General features: G+C 40.1%; 1 protein-coding gene and 1 pseudogene across 1 annotated transcript; one reads left to right on the forward strand and one right to left on the reverse strand.

The window, feature by feature from the left end:
• Positions 1-728: 728 nt before the first annotated feature.
• LOC121329817 lies at positions 729-8,609 on the forward strand (annotated as a pseudogene).
• On the reverse strand, positions 8,433-16,574 carry LOC121329815 (methylmalonate-semialdehyde dehydrogenase [acylating], mitochondrial-like). The gene is made up of 12 exons (XM_041275686.1): positions 16,436-16,574; positions 15,158-15,202; positions 14,959-15,033; positions 14,318-14,479; positions 13,981-14,059; positions 12,631-12,933; positions 12,254-12,375; positions 11,450-11,639; positions 10,758-10,939; positions 10,204-10,383; positions 9,940-10,038; positions 8,433-9,512 (listed from the first exon to the last, which is right to left on the reverse strand). Exons 1-12 carry the CDS (start codon positions 16,472-16,474, stop codon positions 9,408-9,410), a joined length of 1,581 nt encoding a protein of 526 aa, XP_041131620.1. The 5' UTR covers positions 16,475-16,574; the 3' UTR covers positions 8,433-9,407.
• Positions 16,575-16,654: the final 80 nt, after the last annotated feature.

Raw genomic sequence — 16,654 nt, forward strand, 5'->3', positions numbered from 1 at the left:
ACACACCGCGCGGGATATTGCTGAGCTCTGCTGAAAATACTTTTTTTTGCATTACTTATTAAAGCCAACATTTACAATGCCTAAGAAGAAGGGAAAGAAGGGAAAGAAGGGAAAGAAAGGGAAAGAAGGGAAAGAAAGGGAAAGAAGGGAAAGGGTGATACGTTTGGTTTATTTTAATTAGCAGCAATGTAGTATATGAAGGCTCCCTTGGTTTAGGCCAATTGCAAACTACCGTAAAGCTTCAAATAATACGCGAATATTGTAAATAAACGCGGAGGCGTTTATTTGAAGTTTTACGGTATGCGTGTTGCATGCGTTGTTTTGTATTTGTAAGTAACGCTTTTGGTACTGAAAATGCTCGGGTATATTTCTCTGTGGTTGAAGGCAAGATGGCTGTAAGGCAGGCGGTACGAAGGGGTTAGGCAGACTTGCTATTTTTAATATTCCTTAAATGTTATGCTTAGGATTTGTCTGCTTTTATTAACTAGAGGTCCTTGCTGTCACTGACACTACCAGAGGCACTGACAAGAATAACACGTGCAGCCTAACTGGCAAACAAGGAGTATTTATCTAGGCATTGCAATCCCCAATTCTAAAGAATGTAGGCATTTTAATGCACACTTTTAAACGCCATGTGCCCACAGGGTAAATGCTGTACCTGCAAACTTTCAAAAGACCTGTGTGCTGTAATGCTGGTGGGTGGGAATTCTGATCAGTAAACACATATTTTTCGTTCTCTTTGCAGGAAAGGAAAGAAGGGGGGAAAGCCAGAGTCTAAAATCGCAGAGGAGTCCGATGCTGAGAAAGCAAAGGCAAATGCTGCCCTTTGGGAGGCCAGGCTTGATATAACAGAACAGTCCAGAGTGGAATACAGGGAGGCTGCGAGGAAACAGGCCAGAGCCAACGAGGAGCACGGTGGAGATCATTGCCTTTTTGAAGAAGAAGGAGGCTGAAAAAGATGAACAGGTAAGTCGAACAAGAGCAGGGAAAACCTGAAAGTCTTCAGAAGTTGTGCCCTAATTCAATACAATGACCATTTCGCCCTAGGTCCAGATAGCTGATCACCAGGTTGCAATGCAATGTAACTTGTGGTTTTAATATTGGTGTGCTATTGGTATAAAGTGCATTGGGTTCCTCCTTTCCTGGATGGACCGTTCAGTCAGCTTCCTCACTCCATTGTGCTGTGTTGCTTGCAGAAGAGTACTCCTACTCTACTGACTTTCAGCCTAGCTGTCTGCAGTCAGTCTGCAAACTGCCATTTCATCCAACTCTCAGAGCGATAACCCTTTTCTTCTGAAGCATTCCTTTAGTGATCTTCTGCTTAAGAGCACGCCAAGCGTGTAAGCACTGAATTCATATCTTTTAACTCACGGGAGAGTAATTTGAGCTATGTTGAACTGTGGGTTCTTTGAAGTAAAATATTCAGTAAATTCGCAGGTATTAAGTGGCAGATTATAATAAAGTATAAAAATAGAAACATTGCATAAAATTGCACGGCTTTCGGTAGTGATGGTGTATATTGTAAACTTAATGTATTTTTTCACTTTCACAATATATAATAAACACTTTGTTAGCAATAAGGAAACCCTGAAACTGCAAAAGATTAGCCATGTTCCTGTAAAGTCAAGCAAAATAATCTTTCATCATTCAGACAGGCTTACTTAGTATAATTGATTGCCTATTAATACAAGATGATGACTATGTGTCTTGTCCAAACTGCAGTAGAATTAAAATTATACTAATGTACTTTTAATTGCAGTTGACCAACCATTCTTGCAAATTACTTGTATGGTTTGCAGGCACTTCTTCATGGTACTGACTCCATTAATTGGTTATTTGTACATGTTTTCTGAACTCTTCTTTCAGATTGCAAAATTGCAACAACAGTTGAGAGATCTCAAAAGGCAGGCAAGAGAAGAAAATGAGGAGCTGGTAAGTTGCAGAGTCTTTACTGAACTCACTGGTTGAGTTAAATAAGTGAGCCGCTCGGAGCAGCTCTGTGAAAGAACCCACTTCACGTCATGCTTAGTTCCGCTCCTCCTGAGCAGCTCGGAGCAGCTCTGTGAAAGAACCCACTTCACGTCATGCTTAGTTCCGCTCCTCCTGAGCAGCTCGGAGCAGCTCTGTGAAAGAACCCACTTCACGTCATGCTTAGTTCCGCTCCTCCTGAGCAGCTCGGAGCAGCTCTGTGAAAGAACCCACTTCACGTCATGCTTAGTTCCGCTCCTCCTGAGCAGCTCGGAGCGCTACAGAGCAGGGGTCATCGGTGATCCCAGTGAGCGGAGCAATCCCCACTCTGAGCCGCTGAGTTACTTAATGCACCTTGGGTCCAGTTTAGGCTGAAATGTTTATGTGATGAAAAATACAAGTAATCTTTATATATATATATATATATATATATATATATATATATATATATATATATATATATATATATATATATATATATATATATATACACACACACACACACACACACACACACACACACACACACACACACACACACACACACACACACACACACTATGTCACTTGGTGTCATATTCAAGAAATTATTTGATCTCAAACATTTGCTAAATATTTTGAAGTTATTTCAGTTTCCTACTTTCACCTGAAGAAGAGACCTTAGAGGTCTTGAAAGCTTGTGATTTAATTATTGTTTAGTTTGTCCAATAAAATGTATCACATCTCCTTCTCTTTGTCTGCCATCTCTGGACTAATACGGCTACCATTTCATCTATCAACGAAGTTATGGAAGAAATATAGTGTTAGCCAAAGTGTATATAGTATTTCAACTTGTATTTAAAAAAAAAAACAAAATAAAAAAACATAAAAACCACCAACAGTTCTGTGTTCTTTGAAGGTGTGCCAGAATGTTTTAATTACATACATTTTCAAGTAAAACACTGAAACACATGAACACATTTTGGCATAGACTGTAATCTCCCTCCTTATTGCACAACATTGTGTTGTATGATTTTCTGTTCTAAATTACTAGAGTATGCTGTATATCATTCTGTTTTGGCATGTTTGATCAGCATTTTTGGAACAATGCACTGCTTTGCAACAGAAAATCACCATTGCTGTGATAGTATACATAATGTACATATATACAAGTTGTAGTTTTAGAAGAAATAAAATTAGATAATGTTCAATACAGAAGAATAAAGGTCAATAAATGGATTCAAACACACTTTCCCTTGACAAAGGTATGTTAAACATACTGAAATGTTGGGAAGTTGGCTCTTTTGAACAAAACATTATATATATATTTATATATATATATTCATATATAATCAATTAATTTTATCACCGATATAATGACCCAGTTGGACAATCACCAGGCCATGCAAAACTTACATGTGTGGATCAAGAGCTCTGGTGAACAGTTGCTTTCCATTGTGTTCTATTGCTTCATCATGGTCAAAACAGCCTTGTTACACTGGAAAATAAAGAATGGTCTGGACCAACTTAAAACATTGCCATTAAGAAGACCCTGGCCATATTCCTCTGACCCTTACTCTGTTCACTCTGGAAAGTATTGTTGTGGCTTGATCTGAAAACTATATATAGTGCCACTGCCTGTTCTACACATGTTCTATTTCAGGCAGTGGTGATCAAACAAATTGGCGATCAGTGACATCAGTAATGGAAAATATCACCATCAGAGAATCAGAAGGGGGAAGTGATGGTGCATAAACTCGCCAGCTTCAAAGCCATCCAACCCATGCGAGCAAAACTTCCATAGGGAGCGACAGGACACAGGAGAACAAAAAAATCTAATGAACACACTTTTTCTATTTGTACAAACGTAAAAGAGGATAAGTTATCTATTTTAAAGATATATGAATGGTTTGAAATTGTAGAACAAAAAACACACACAAATTAAATAATTATTACCATAAAGCATGTCAGGTAAAAAATACAGAGTTCAATACAAAAGTAAGACCAAAATATAACTCTGAAAGGTTCTCTGCAGGGATTATACTATACACACCTTTAGAAGCCAGAAAGAATTATTGGAAATACTGAAGTCCTATTAAATATTGTGTTTTGCTCTTTTTGCTTGTAGACCAGAATGTGGAAATGTAAGGTTCATTATACATGTAAAGACCTATACATAATGTTTTAAACGCTCTTGCATTATAATTATGCATGTTTTAATGAATAAAAAAAGATTAAGATCTCAAATTGCATGTTCTTGTATGTACGTATCTTAACCACTAAATGTTGTAGGGAAGTTGCCTGTTTAATTAAGCAAATAAAGTGGGCTAGCTCAATTAAATCTGTTAGCAGATAGGGGTGATTCACCAGGTTTTTTCCAAGACAAGGATGAGCTAAATCTCACATCTCTGATACATGAGATAAGCTCCTAATTACATTAAATCTTAATTACCTTAATTATAATTAACACTGTGTTGAAATGTGCAAAACATTTAGCTCGAAATGCCACTATTATTACCAGGGTGGAGTGATTATATATATAGTCCTTGTTTTCTACCAAATTTAAGTGGTGCTCTTCCGAGGAATTTGTTCAAGGTTTATAATTCAGATTTTAGACGATGACAACAGCACATGAGTATGTTGAGATAATTATCTCTTGAAAAAGCACAGGTGATTGGAGTACAGGGTGAATCACAGCGCGTGGTTCAAATCCTCCATGGCAAGTTGGAGCTGGGAGTGCTGTGTGGGCCTTTCCCCCAAAGTAGAAGGAATATATACATCAGATAGCCAAGTAAACAGAGAGGACTGTAATTAAAAAACTCCCAATTACTAACTGTATATGTTTGTCACTGCATGTATTACTACTGAGTTGAGATGAGTAGTTTTTTGTTTTTTTTTGCTTTAGGTGAGCGATTACACACAACAGCTGAATGAACTGGATGAGAAGTTCAAGAAAAAATCAAATGAATTGCGAATGGTCCAGAGCGAGATGAAGACGATCAAGGAGTTCCGGAAGAAAAAGGCTCAGATGGAGAAGGAGCTTGATGACATGAGTTCGCAGGCCCTGTTCCTGTGGGCAAAACAACACATAAATAAACACAAATAACACTGAACAATCATTCAAACACAAAGGGTTAATACCCACGTGTGAAATAAAGTTTAAAATCTTAGCTTCAGGAGGAAGGACTGTCCTCCACACACATTACACCACCCAAATCTGGCCTATCAGAGCAATATAAGTAGACTATAACACCCCTCTATTTGATTCAGCAGGCCAGGTGGTGGACCTTCAAACCAAGTGGGTTTGAGGCAATTGTTCATTTCAGTGTGTCACATATCATCAGTAGCACATTAATTGAAATACTGAAATATAGTTAGTTTGCAATGTGAAGACATTCATAAATACTTTTCTAAGTGCTCACCTGTCAGGAAGTCAAACGGCAAAGCTGTCTAAAGCATCTTTCTTTCAGGTTCCATGACCCTCATGCCATGCCAGGCAGTGTTCTGTAACATTTTAACGAGTTGATATCGGTTGGAATCTTGAGTTGCTTTGTTACCCACTGCTTTGGGTTTTCTTAACCAGTACTGAATGTCGCTAAGATCCTTTTAGACTTTGAACCTACTCTTAGTGATAATATCTTCATTGCATCTGCAGATAAAAGAGAATTTGTACATTGCAAAGAAGGAACACAAGGAAATCGTGGCAAGAATGGAACACAAGTTCTTTGGAGAAAAAGTAAGAAAAACTCATACTGGCTACATCTAAAATCTCTTAAAATGACAATTAAACAAGAGACATTTAGGATTTGGATTTATTAACATAAGCTGACAAGCTCCCATCATAAAAGCGCCAAGATGTTGCTCTGTCGAAGCTGATATTTGTATGCATGTAACTGAGTCAGACAAGCTGGAAATAGAATATTACATGCGATTGTGTAGGTTTTCCAGAAGAAACAATATTAATCTATAATAATAGTGTACACGAGGATGGATTTTTTATTTATTTTCATAGCTTCGGCTGGAGAAAGAGGCAGAAAAGAAAATAGCACAGCTGGCTGAGCGAGCCCACAATGAAGCTGTTGTGTAAGTTTCTTCTGTGTAATTACATGTTCTAAATATAATTTAAAGAAACAGGAACACATTTTAAAACCCCTTATTTATAAGTATAAAGTATCTTATTATCTGAACTAAATTGCTTTGGCTGCAGCTACGTCACCTGCGCTCCCCAGGCCCGTCCTCGTTCATACACTATACACAACGTTTCAGACACATCGGCTGTGCTAAAGAGCCCCCTAGTGTTTACAGTGGCATGGTAGCATACATAGCATGACCCTAAAGTATCTTATCTCTGATCAGATTGAATCCTGGTTTTCATTTCATTGGGATCGCCAGCAGAGGGATAACACTAACCTCAGGACTGATACAACCTTCCGTTCTATAGTAACACAGGACTTGCCCTAAAATGGATTGTGGAAAGTGAATTGTTTAATAGAAATATACTATACTGACCCAAGGGCAATGTCAGTAGAAATATGGAATAAGGGAATATATTGGAGCAGTTTCTTACTTCTATTATACTCTTATATACAGAGAATAAATCATTTACCACTCCTTTTAAATATATTTTTTGATATAGACTTTTTTTTTTTTTGTTCAAAATCACACTGTTAAAAGAAACAAATAAATACAAAATAAAAAAGGATGGTTGTTTTAGACTCTGGAGTAGTGAAGCTTTGGCAGATTCGCACAGTAAATCAGAGTTAGCGTTCCTGTATCATCCTACACAGCCAGCTGGATGATGCAGCCCGCTCTGTCTTCAAGGAGAACGTCAGACTTAATGAAGCACTGAGCTACCACATGAAAGAAGCAGAGGAACTGAAGAAAATGACAGCGAAGATGAACAGGGTAAAGAAGCTGGCGAAAAACATTGTGGACCAACGCACAGAGGTGGAGGGGTTCTTTCTGGAGGCACTGGACCATGCAAAGCAGGTGGTCATAAGCAGCCGGGCACAATACAAGCAGGCAGCCCAGGTAGCCTATCAGAGGAAGCTGCAGGAAGCATATGCAGGAAAAGAAGAGCGTCCGAAAATCAGGACTTTCACCAAGAATGAACACAGCACTAACAATGTGTACCAAGACCTGAGGGAAGCAGAGAACTGGTATGTTTTGGTTTCAATTAGCATTCACGTCATTTGTACTTCTGCAGAACAAGACGACTCTATAAGTGCATCAGCAGTCAGGCTAGAGCATAATTAGCATAGCATAGCCTGAAATGGTCTAAACGTATGCAAAGGGGGTCTTATCTGTTGTCATCAGTTGTTGTGTTTTGTTTTTTTTTTTTTTTAATTCTAACAAATGTACTATACTGATAAATAGGAGATACTCAACAGTAGCTTCTTGGTTTTTCCTGGTCTGGGTGTAAAAGATAAAAGCATATTTAAATGTGATTGATATTGAAATGGTAAAGCACGCAAATTATTACATGCTATTACTTTATATTTATATGTGGTTATATTCAGATGGTTTACCATTGTTTTGTTTTTAATTTTTTATAATGTTTTTATTACACAGTAGTTTGAGTTGTGTTTTGTTCAATAAGCATTTGCATTTATATTTTTTGCAGGGCAAACGTGCAGAGCAACAGGGTGGACATTTCTGAACTGACGTGGGAGCAGAAAGAGGAAGTACTGCGGCTACTCTTTGCTAAAATGAATGGACTCAAAACAAGGTATCCTGATAATCTTGAATTGTACATGAAACTTTACTTCTAGATACTGAAGACTCCAAAACCCCCAAAAACACACTATCAATGTGCCATCATATAAAAAAGTTATCTCCCTTGTCTCATCTGCATAACACACAGTGTTTCTTTGTTTTATTTATTTTTTGAGGAAACCAACACGAGACCTGTCTTTATCAGCACCAACTGAAAGAAGCAATAAAGACAAAGAAGATCCTGGGTAAGGAGACTGTAACCCTCTCATCTCAGATGACATTTCTTATGTGTTTGAAGCCAATGCACGCTACTCTCCTTAAAACAGTCGAAGGTAAGGCTTTGAAGTCAACAAAGTTGCGTGTAGATTGACAATAAAATATTGTTTTGTTTTTCAGGTCTCTGCTTCAGGATAACAACCCAAATCTGACTTTCATGACCCAGACTCCACTGCCTGGGATCCCTTCTCACGGAAGCACTCTCCCAGATATTCAGGCTACCTGACACCGTCAAGAAGGGTTATATACCTCAGCCCTATTTGACTGAACACTCCTGAACTGTACTACAGAAAAAAAATTATATAACCTTTAAAGATTCTAGTACTGGAAAGTAGACTTGTGCAACTCTTCACAAAGTGTTATATTTTAAACCCTTTTTTATATAAAAACAAATAAAACTGTGTTTTACGTTCGTCTACAAAAATATATTTGAAATACACCAGTAATTAGAACATGTATTTTGTATACAACAAGCAGTTTATAAACCTTTCTCGTTTTTATTTTTAGAAATCAATTTTATTTTGGTCAGCAGTATTGCAATATTCTGGTGACAAAAACCTATGCAACAAACCAACCATCTGTTTAAAGTGTGGGCTATTGTAATGTCAAGTCGCTATTTCTCAATATGCAAAGTAAAAATGTTATATGAAGAAAAAAACATTTACAAAACAGATGAGCTGTGTAAGTGCTTGGCTTCAGGATAAATCACAATACCTAATGCTGCTGGGCTTTACTGTGTCTTTCACAGATTAGCTTTTTGCAGTTTAAAACCAAACCCAAATGCAATTAAACTCCCATCTGATGTGAGATTTAAAGCCTACAGACTATGAAGCAGGGCAATAACTTTCCTGTAATGAAGCTCAGTAATGACCCACCCAGTGCCTTGGGTTCTAGTGCAATGACCTGTACAGACCCCACCCTTGAAAACAATAGCGTACTGGAATTCTTTCATTTGTTTAATAAAGTGTGAAAAGTAGAAATAAATTACTTTAATAAAGGTTTGTAATTTTAAATTATCCAAGGGAGCTAGTTAAATCAAACAAAACCGTTACTAGGAAGCAACTGTACACAATATTCAGTGAGAGACTGCAAGCCAAATTAATTCTACAAGCAACGGCTACTGTATAATCATCCTGACCTGAAACAAGTATGAAACAGATGTGTTTTCATTGCATTACTGAATCCATGTGTCCTCGCTTTGAGGTCAATACGTGTACAAATGTTGAGGTGATTTCAATTTCAATACATACTACATAAGCACCAAACACAGTCAGCCACCCACTGGAAACAGGCCCAGATGTTACACTGGACTTTAATCACTGATGGATCAAACCCCTAAACACTCACGATCATCCCTTCATACAATCTAGACATTAAGGCTCATTTGTTTTTTCTTGCGATTTTCTTCCTGCAGCGAGCCTATGCGTGTTTGTGTCTGTCGGAGGGGGATCCGCTCATAGCAGCTGTCCTTATCGTCCCATTGTGGGCATAACGACAGCAGGGCTTCCCAAAGTGGAGTCTTCCTCCTTCCACTGGGACGTGACAGTCTTGATCTGGGTGTAAAACTGAATTCCCTGGGGGTTGTGGGAGGAAAAAAAAACAAAAAAAAAAAAACACACCTTACTCAGAACTGTACCAGCACTAGCACTTTAAATGAGCAAACTCCAGTGAGCTCTTCAAATGAATGGAGTAAACTGAATTAAGCTGGGAATTTAATTTATTTAGCAGACAGAAGGATCCAAAAACTGCCTTTGAGCTGAACCTTTACAGCCCAGGTTACATGTACTTATTCATTTACTGCACCATGTTGTGACTGTGGAGTAATAGTTTTCATGTTAACAGTTGTGCAGTTTTAATGAAAGAAGCAGGAGGTATTCATTTTAAAAGGTGGAGAAGAAACAGATAGGAAATCAGCAACATCTGGTCATTCTCATGAACTTTTTGTTGGATCACACTTGCCTTGTTTTTTGCCCAGCCATGAAGCCGGGCAGTACCACTTACCTGTTTCCCATAGAAGTTGGTATCTCCTCTGAACGAGTCCCGAGAGCCAGTGAAAGAGAACATGGGCAGAGGGACAGGGATCGGTACATTGACACCAATCTAAAACAAAGAAAACATCTGATAAACAGGGGGGGGGGGGGGTTAGGGCACTTCAGTACACCCATGACAATCTCAATGCAAAAGAGTTAAGCTGTTTTACTTTTCTTTCTCATCTCTGCTGTTAAAATAAATCCACTGCTCCCTAGTTATAACGCAGCTCCTTACCTGCCCAACGTCGACTCCGTGTGTGTACTTGCGTGCTGTAGCTCCATTGGTGGTGAAGATGGCTGTTCCATTGCCATAGCAGTTACTGTTCACTATATCGATGGCTTCGTCGAGACTGTCTGCCTCTAGAACTACCAGCACCGGCCCAAAGATCTCCTCAGTGTAGCACTTCATGTGAGGCTGCAGGGAAGGGAAAAGAAACCACTTATGGTGAGAGCATCAGTTTTGCTTGTTGTGAGGGTTACACTCAATGTAGGGTGTTCTTAACAATCGCTTTCGAACATTTAGCCTGAAAGTCAATAACGGAGAAATGTTTCAACAACAATAGAGTTATAAAGAATTGAAGCAAAAACTTTTGTCCAAACCAATACAGAACTGGGACCAGCCAACTTATTTACAAAACAAACACAAATAATTATTAGGATAGGTGAAAATAGTATAATTAAGAAGATATTCTAAACCAGGAAAGGAAGGAACAATGTGTTCACAGCACCGAGATAATTTCAGGAGCCTTCAGATGCATCAATTAGATTCCTGTACCTATCCTTCCTTACCTTGACGTTCGCCAGAATGGTGGGTCCCACAAAGTTGCCCCTTTCATAGCCCTTCACCTGCACGCTCCTGCCGTCCAGCAGCAGCGTCGCGCCCTCATCCACTCCGCTCTGGATCAGCTCGCTCACGCGGTTTCTGGCCTGCGGGGAGATCAGGGGACCCACGTCTGCCCCTGGCTGGTCACCTGGGAGATTCGAGGGGGCAAGGGTCAATCCCAGAACCAGAACTCTGCCAAGAACGGCACAGACTGCAAACCTTTCAACCGTATCTCTGCTCTAATAAACCGTGCAAGCTGATAAAACCAAGCAGAATTAACACCATCACCTTTCAAGTTTTTCCGCATCAGAACACTTTATAGAAAGATAACCCTATGATTACTAAGTAAACATTATTAAAGTGTCTTATACTGAGAAATAAAAAAGTGGTATATACTGTAAACCAATAAAATATACTGTAGACCCCGTTTATTGCCTTTGCTATAATAGCAGTCTGTAGAAGTAGGAACTGCACGAAGACCAGCTTGCAGTGGAGCAGTCTTTCCTACACCTGTTTACAAATACAGTGGCAAGTTAAGAATATCTGCCCATTCCTAAATGAACATGTAAAGTCTCTCCTGTCGAATGTAACTGAAACTCAGTACACCACACCACACAAGGTCTCCAGACAAGCCCTGATTTTCTGCCCAAGCGCCTACCTGCATTGACTTTGAGTTTTTTGGACTTGTCCACCAGCTCTGGCAGCCACTTCTTTGCCTCCCCCACTAGGATTGCTGTGGAGAGTGCCATGCAGCGCTGTCCTGCAGCTCCGAACGCTGCCCCCACAAGCTGGTTCAGCGTGTTCTCCTTGTTAGCATCGGGCATCACTACTCCGTGGTTCTTGGCTCCCTGATAAACACAGACAACTGGTTTGCCATATGACAAGAACCTGCTTCACAACTTGATGTGAAACAGCCAGGGAACAGTGCAGACGGTTAGGGAGTGGTACACCAGCCATGTAGTCACTCATGTAAATGTCAACACTAATCTAATTTTTTACTGTTTGGCGCCATCTGCTGACCAAAACCTGAAACAGCTTGGCTTTTGAAAGGGTAAACTGAGCCAATAGCAAGCATTACACAATCCAGATAAGGACAACTCTAGACCTGGGAGGCCATTTTACCACAGGTGTAACTGATATCATGAAGTCTTTAAATGCTGAAGGACCTGGATGGAGGTTTAATTGGTTCAACTCAAGAATTAACATGGTAGGAATAAAGAACAGTAAATACACGCACATTTTCTACCTTGCAGAGTACAGTATTCATTGCTTTCACACACACAAACAGATGCTTAATTATTTGGCTGACTTTGATCTGAAATATTAACTTTACTGTAAGTTCTTTTAGTAAATCTCTGCTACCAATCACACAAAAAAAAAACAACATCTGAGCCTTTATTATGTGAGATCTGCAAACGAAGCTTCAATCATTGTCCCTGGAATAGACCAGGCTGCACTGTACCATGTTGGACTGCACCCTCTTGCCGTTCTTGGACCCTCTCTCGTAGATGTATTCCCCAGCCTGGTTTGATCCCACAAAGCTTATGGCTTTGATAGCAGGATGATCACAGATAAAATTCACAGCTAAGGGTAAAAAGATAATAACATTAGTAATCAATTAAAATTCCAATAAATAATAATAAATCAGGGATAGAATTAAGACTCCTATTGCATAGCAGTTTCACCCACACCAGGTTTTACTATAAGCTCGATAAGCCACAGTGTATAGGTAACAAGCTCAGGTGTGTTCTATTAAACTCATAGTAATCAAAACCAGGAATGGATCAAACTGCTATGCAATCTCTTTTTTCCATAAGTTATAAATGGAGTTGCCCTTACCATCATGTTGCCCGTGAATAATGTTCAGCGTGCCATCAGGGGCGCCCGAGTCCTGCAGCAGCTTGGCGAGCAGCATGGTGGCCCCAGGCACTCGCTCCGAGGGCTTCATCAGGTAGGTGTTTCCACACACCAAGCCCATCGGGAACATCCACAGCGGGATCATGGCAGGGAAGTTGAAGGGTGCGATGCCAGCACACACCCCCAGGGGGAGCCGGTAGGTATAGGAGTCCATGTCCTTGGTGATGGAGGGCAGAGTCTCCCCCAGCATTAGAGACGTAATGCTGCAGGTGTGCTCGACCACCTCTGAAGGGAAAATCAACAAGGTATTTAAATAACATGGGCGTTGTACATAGGCTGCACAAAAAGAAAATGAAAGCACCCGATACACAGTATATTGTACGCTGTTGTGTAAATGGGTGTCCCTAACATGGCTAATTCGTTATGCAAAGGAAATCCCAGACAGATATATATCTCAGCTTGTCATGACTGGCAAGACAGCATAACTAACAGAGACTTTAACAGGGCTGGAAGTAGGCGCTCTGTTGTAAAGGCTTTTGTATCCACAAATTAAAAAATACTTCAAAAAGGGGGGTCTTTCTGATCCAGCGTTAAGAACAGACTTTGTTACAGATTTTGCTCCCTGTGTAGTTGCATCTTGCCAGTGAAGTCTAATGGTTAACTTGGTGCATTAGACCGACATAATACCCTTGTTTCAAAGTCCAGTCCTGAAAACAGGACTTTAGCATCAGAGGGTCTTTAGGGAAATGCCACAAACCTATATTGTATAAAGTGAGTAAGGATTAAGCGTTTAATCTTTTGAATTTCCAGAATTTGCTGACTCGTTATTCTTCCAGCCCATGCTTATCTGCTAATGGTTTGTAAATGCAGCCTAAAAACCATCTGGACGGTTAGGGTCTTCACTGGTTACCTATCCTCTCATTTATGGAACTAACTTCCAGTCAAGATCACGAATCCCCCATTCTCTAAAGCCTAGATTAAAGTGCGCTCCTGCAGCTGCGTTTGATTTAACCACAAGCTCCTTATTTATTTAACATCTAGGCAGATTCAACTAGCGTTGTGCTGGTTCTTGATCTCTAGACGCTGCTACACTGGATCTGCAGTCACGCTGTTTGCACAACACAGCTGAAAACTTAAATCAGGGTAAAAGCAGTTTGAGGCGACAGACAGCGAATTGCTTTCAGTATTATCGCTTGGAAACTCATTCCGAACTGCAGAGAAGGGAATAGCAGAGAGGCATCTTGAAGAATCTTATGTTTTCATACTGTATTTAAGCTATTGGTTTTTTCCAGAACCCAGAGCACGCCTTCCCTCCCCAGTAAGAAGACTTACGCAGTCCTCGGAACACGTCTCCTTCTGCATCGGCCAGAGTCTTCCCCTGCTCCCGGGTGATTATCTTGGCTATTTCTTTCTGCAAATGAAAATTCAGATCACTTGTTTAACTTTTACAAAAAAAAAAAGTCAACCTTACAATACCCAATTAAAACATTCTAGCACATTATACAGAAAGCAGTCGTACAAAAATGACATAGAAGCATACCCTGCTGTGTTCAGTGCAGTTATTTTGCCTAGCCTGCATTAACAGCCTGAGAAGAGCTCTTTTTTTTCTCTAGACCTGAATAGAAAATGAGTTGCAGTTGTCAAAAATATGAAAAGGAGGAGCTGTTACCAGGTTCTCCTTGATCAGCTGCTGGTATCGGAGGAAGACCTGCTGCCTGCTCAGGATGGAGGTCTCAGCCCAGCTCCGGAAGGCTGTTTTACAGGACTGCGCAGCGGCCAGCATCTCCTCCTGGGTGGCCTTTGGAACACGCCCGATAACTTCATTGGTGGCCTTTGGAAAAATACAAAGACACACATACATAGCAAAAAACCACTTTCCTTATATAAAAGGTTAATGCACCAAACAAACTATAAAGAGATAGTGAAGCAAGTTAGCACAGTGTTTCAATCCATACACTGGAATGCACTAGCTTGGTAACTTCTAAACCACGGTGTAGACTGGAAAGATCTGCTGAATGCATTGACTAACATTTATTTGTATTAATTTGTTTTACTGAAAGCTTTTGCTCTCTCAAAGTGATCTACTACGATACAAGAAAGAAAAGCTTCCAGTCAAAAGGCATGCTTGTAGCAAGTGACTGTTAATATTGGCATATTAATGACCTATAAACAACAGAAACAACATCCATGTGATACCAGGAAACATCTGGAGCCTTGCTACAGTAATACAAACTAAACTTGAAAGTTACAATATGCAGTGCTGTACAAGCCTGGCCACACTATATGTAGGGTGTGTAAATCAGTACTTACAGGGTTGTGGATGTCAATCCACTCTGAGCTCTTTGATTCAACAAACTTTCCATCAATAAATAGCTTAGTTGTAGGCTGTGAGAGAGAGAGGCAGATTGTACATATTTAAACTCATAAGCATTTTACAGTAAAACTTAACTTTCTCAGTTAAATATGAACATCTTCCTTGAGTATTAGATAATAAGATGCATCAGCTCACCACTGAAGAGGAGGAGTAGCACATCCGCCCCACCTGTACAGGTACCTGAAAATCAAGAAAACCCGCTCAGTAAAAACAGGGTTCAGCCCTAGCAGTTAACAGGTTACCGTGCACAATGTAGTTTGCAATGGTGCAGAAGATTAATAGACATGCTACCAGAGTTTATTATGCATGTCCCATACGAAAAGACTGGCGTTTAGATTATGACCTCTAAAACACTGTGGGGGTCAGCTTTGAAATATAATGTGTGCACCCTGGCAGCATCATCCAAAACGTGATCTTAGTTTTGCAAAGTACACAAAACCGAAGCAGCAGTCTCACATAGCAAGATTGGATTTGCAATCCCTCCCAGAGATCCTGCGTCCTAGTTTAAATTCCAGCAGCATTAAAAGTCAGGCTGCACGCTATCCTTTACCTTGGCAAGAACCTGGAGGAAGACGTGAAAAAATATGACCAGCAGCTGCATGGGTGCTGCAACAGATTCAGAAAGAGGAGGCGGTAGGGCACTGATGAACAAATAAAGACTGCTAGATGATCTATATTAGATCGGAGCGGTTAGAATCACTAGAAACGCAGCTGCAGGCAGTCTTTTGAGGGGTTTCCTCTTAACAGTATAAATTCTACTGCCAGCAAGAAGCGCCAAAAAGACTTAACATCAGGGCTGAAGACAAAGAAATAATGATATTTGATTGATTTTATGTTTAGAGAAAGTGCAACGGGCGGTTATATTAAGAATTTGTTTTGTGCAGATAGTACTGGCAGCAGCGGAATCAGCTGCCCTAGGCTAGCGGCAGTAAATACACCCAGTTTTGTGGAAGAGACATACTGACCATAGAGGTTAACTACATTAAGACTTCGCCTTCTGCCACCGTATTGCTTACTACTTGGTTACTAAACTCAACTTGACCCATGGCTACTAAATCAAATGTACTGGGCAAAAACAACATGCAGTATTACTCTTAACTGAGGTAACATTACAGAGCGTGGTTAATCACCTAGACAAAGGCTAGCTAGTGAAGTATCATTCCGATGTTACTTATTTGTATGACATTGTAACTCGTATATAGGAACGCGTTTTAATTAAACAGGGGAACAATGTTACTATTACATAATTAATATACAGTGTGTGTGTGTGTTAACAGCATACACTACGGGAGAGTAGCGTCTAGACAAGAGTGCAATGTTTATCTGGCACAAAGGGAACTGCAAATGGACGTACGACATGTCTTGCTCTGCAAACGGTATACGAGGTACGATTAAATGGAAAGGTTGCCTTACCCTGTTCTTCCAAACAGACCTCATAATTGCAGTTGCCATGACGAAAAGGGTCAACTTTGAATGCTTTTTTTTCACCTTCCAAATTACCTAACCCTCCGGACGCCCCTCTTTGGAAGTTCAGCTGCAAGGACTCCTACAGACCTGGTGGGAGGAGCAAGAAAATAACACCCGCCTACCCGCCATTCATTCGCCAGAAAAGCAAACTCCCACCAAGATAGA

The sequence above is a fragment of the Polyodon spathula genome, chromosome 17 (genome assembly GCF_017654505.1).
Source record: "Polyodon spathula isolate WHYD16114869_AA chromosome 17, ASM1765450v1, whole genome shotgun sequence".
NCBI lineage: Eukaryota > Metazoa > Chordata > Actinopteri > Acipenseriformes > Polyodontidae > Polyodon > Polyodon spathula.

What these genes read in the sequence shown, in the direction of transcription:
- LOC121329815 (XM_041275686.1), bottom strand. Translation starts at nt 16,474, where the DNA reads ATGGCAACTGCAATTATGAGGTCTGTTTGGAAGAACAGG. An exon ending in GGTCTGTTTGGAAGAACAGG is followed by an intron (nt 15,203 to 16,435) that starts GTAAGGCAACCT and finishes CTTGATTTTCAG; the next exon opens with GTACCTGTACAGGTGGGGCG. An exon ending in CCATTCTGGCGAACGTCAAG is followed by an intron (nt 10,384 to 10,757) that starts GTAAGGAAGGAT and finishes CCTTCCCTGCAG; the next exon opens with CCTCACATGAAGTGCTACAC.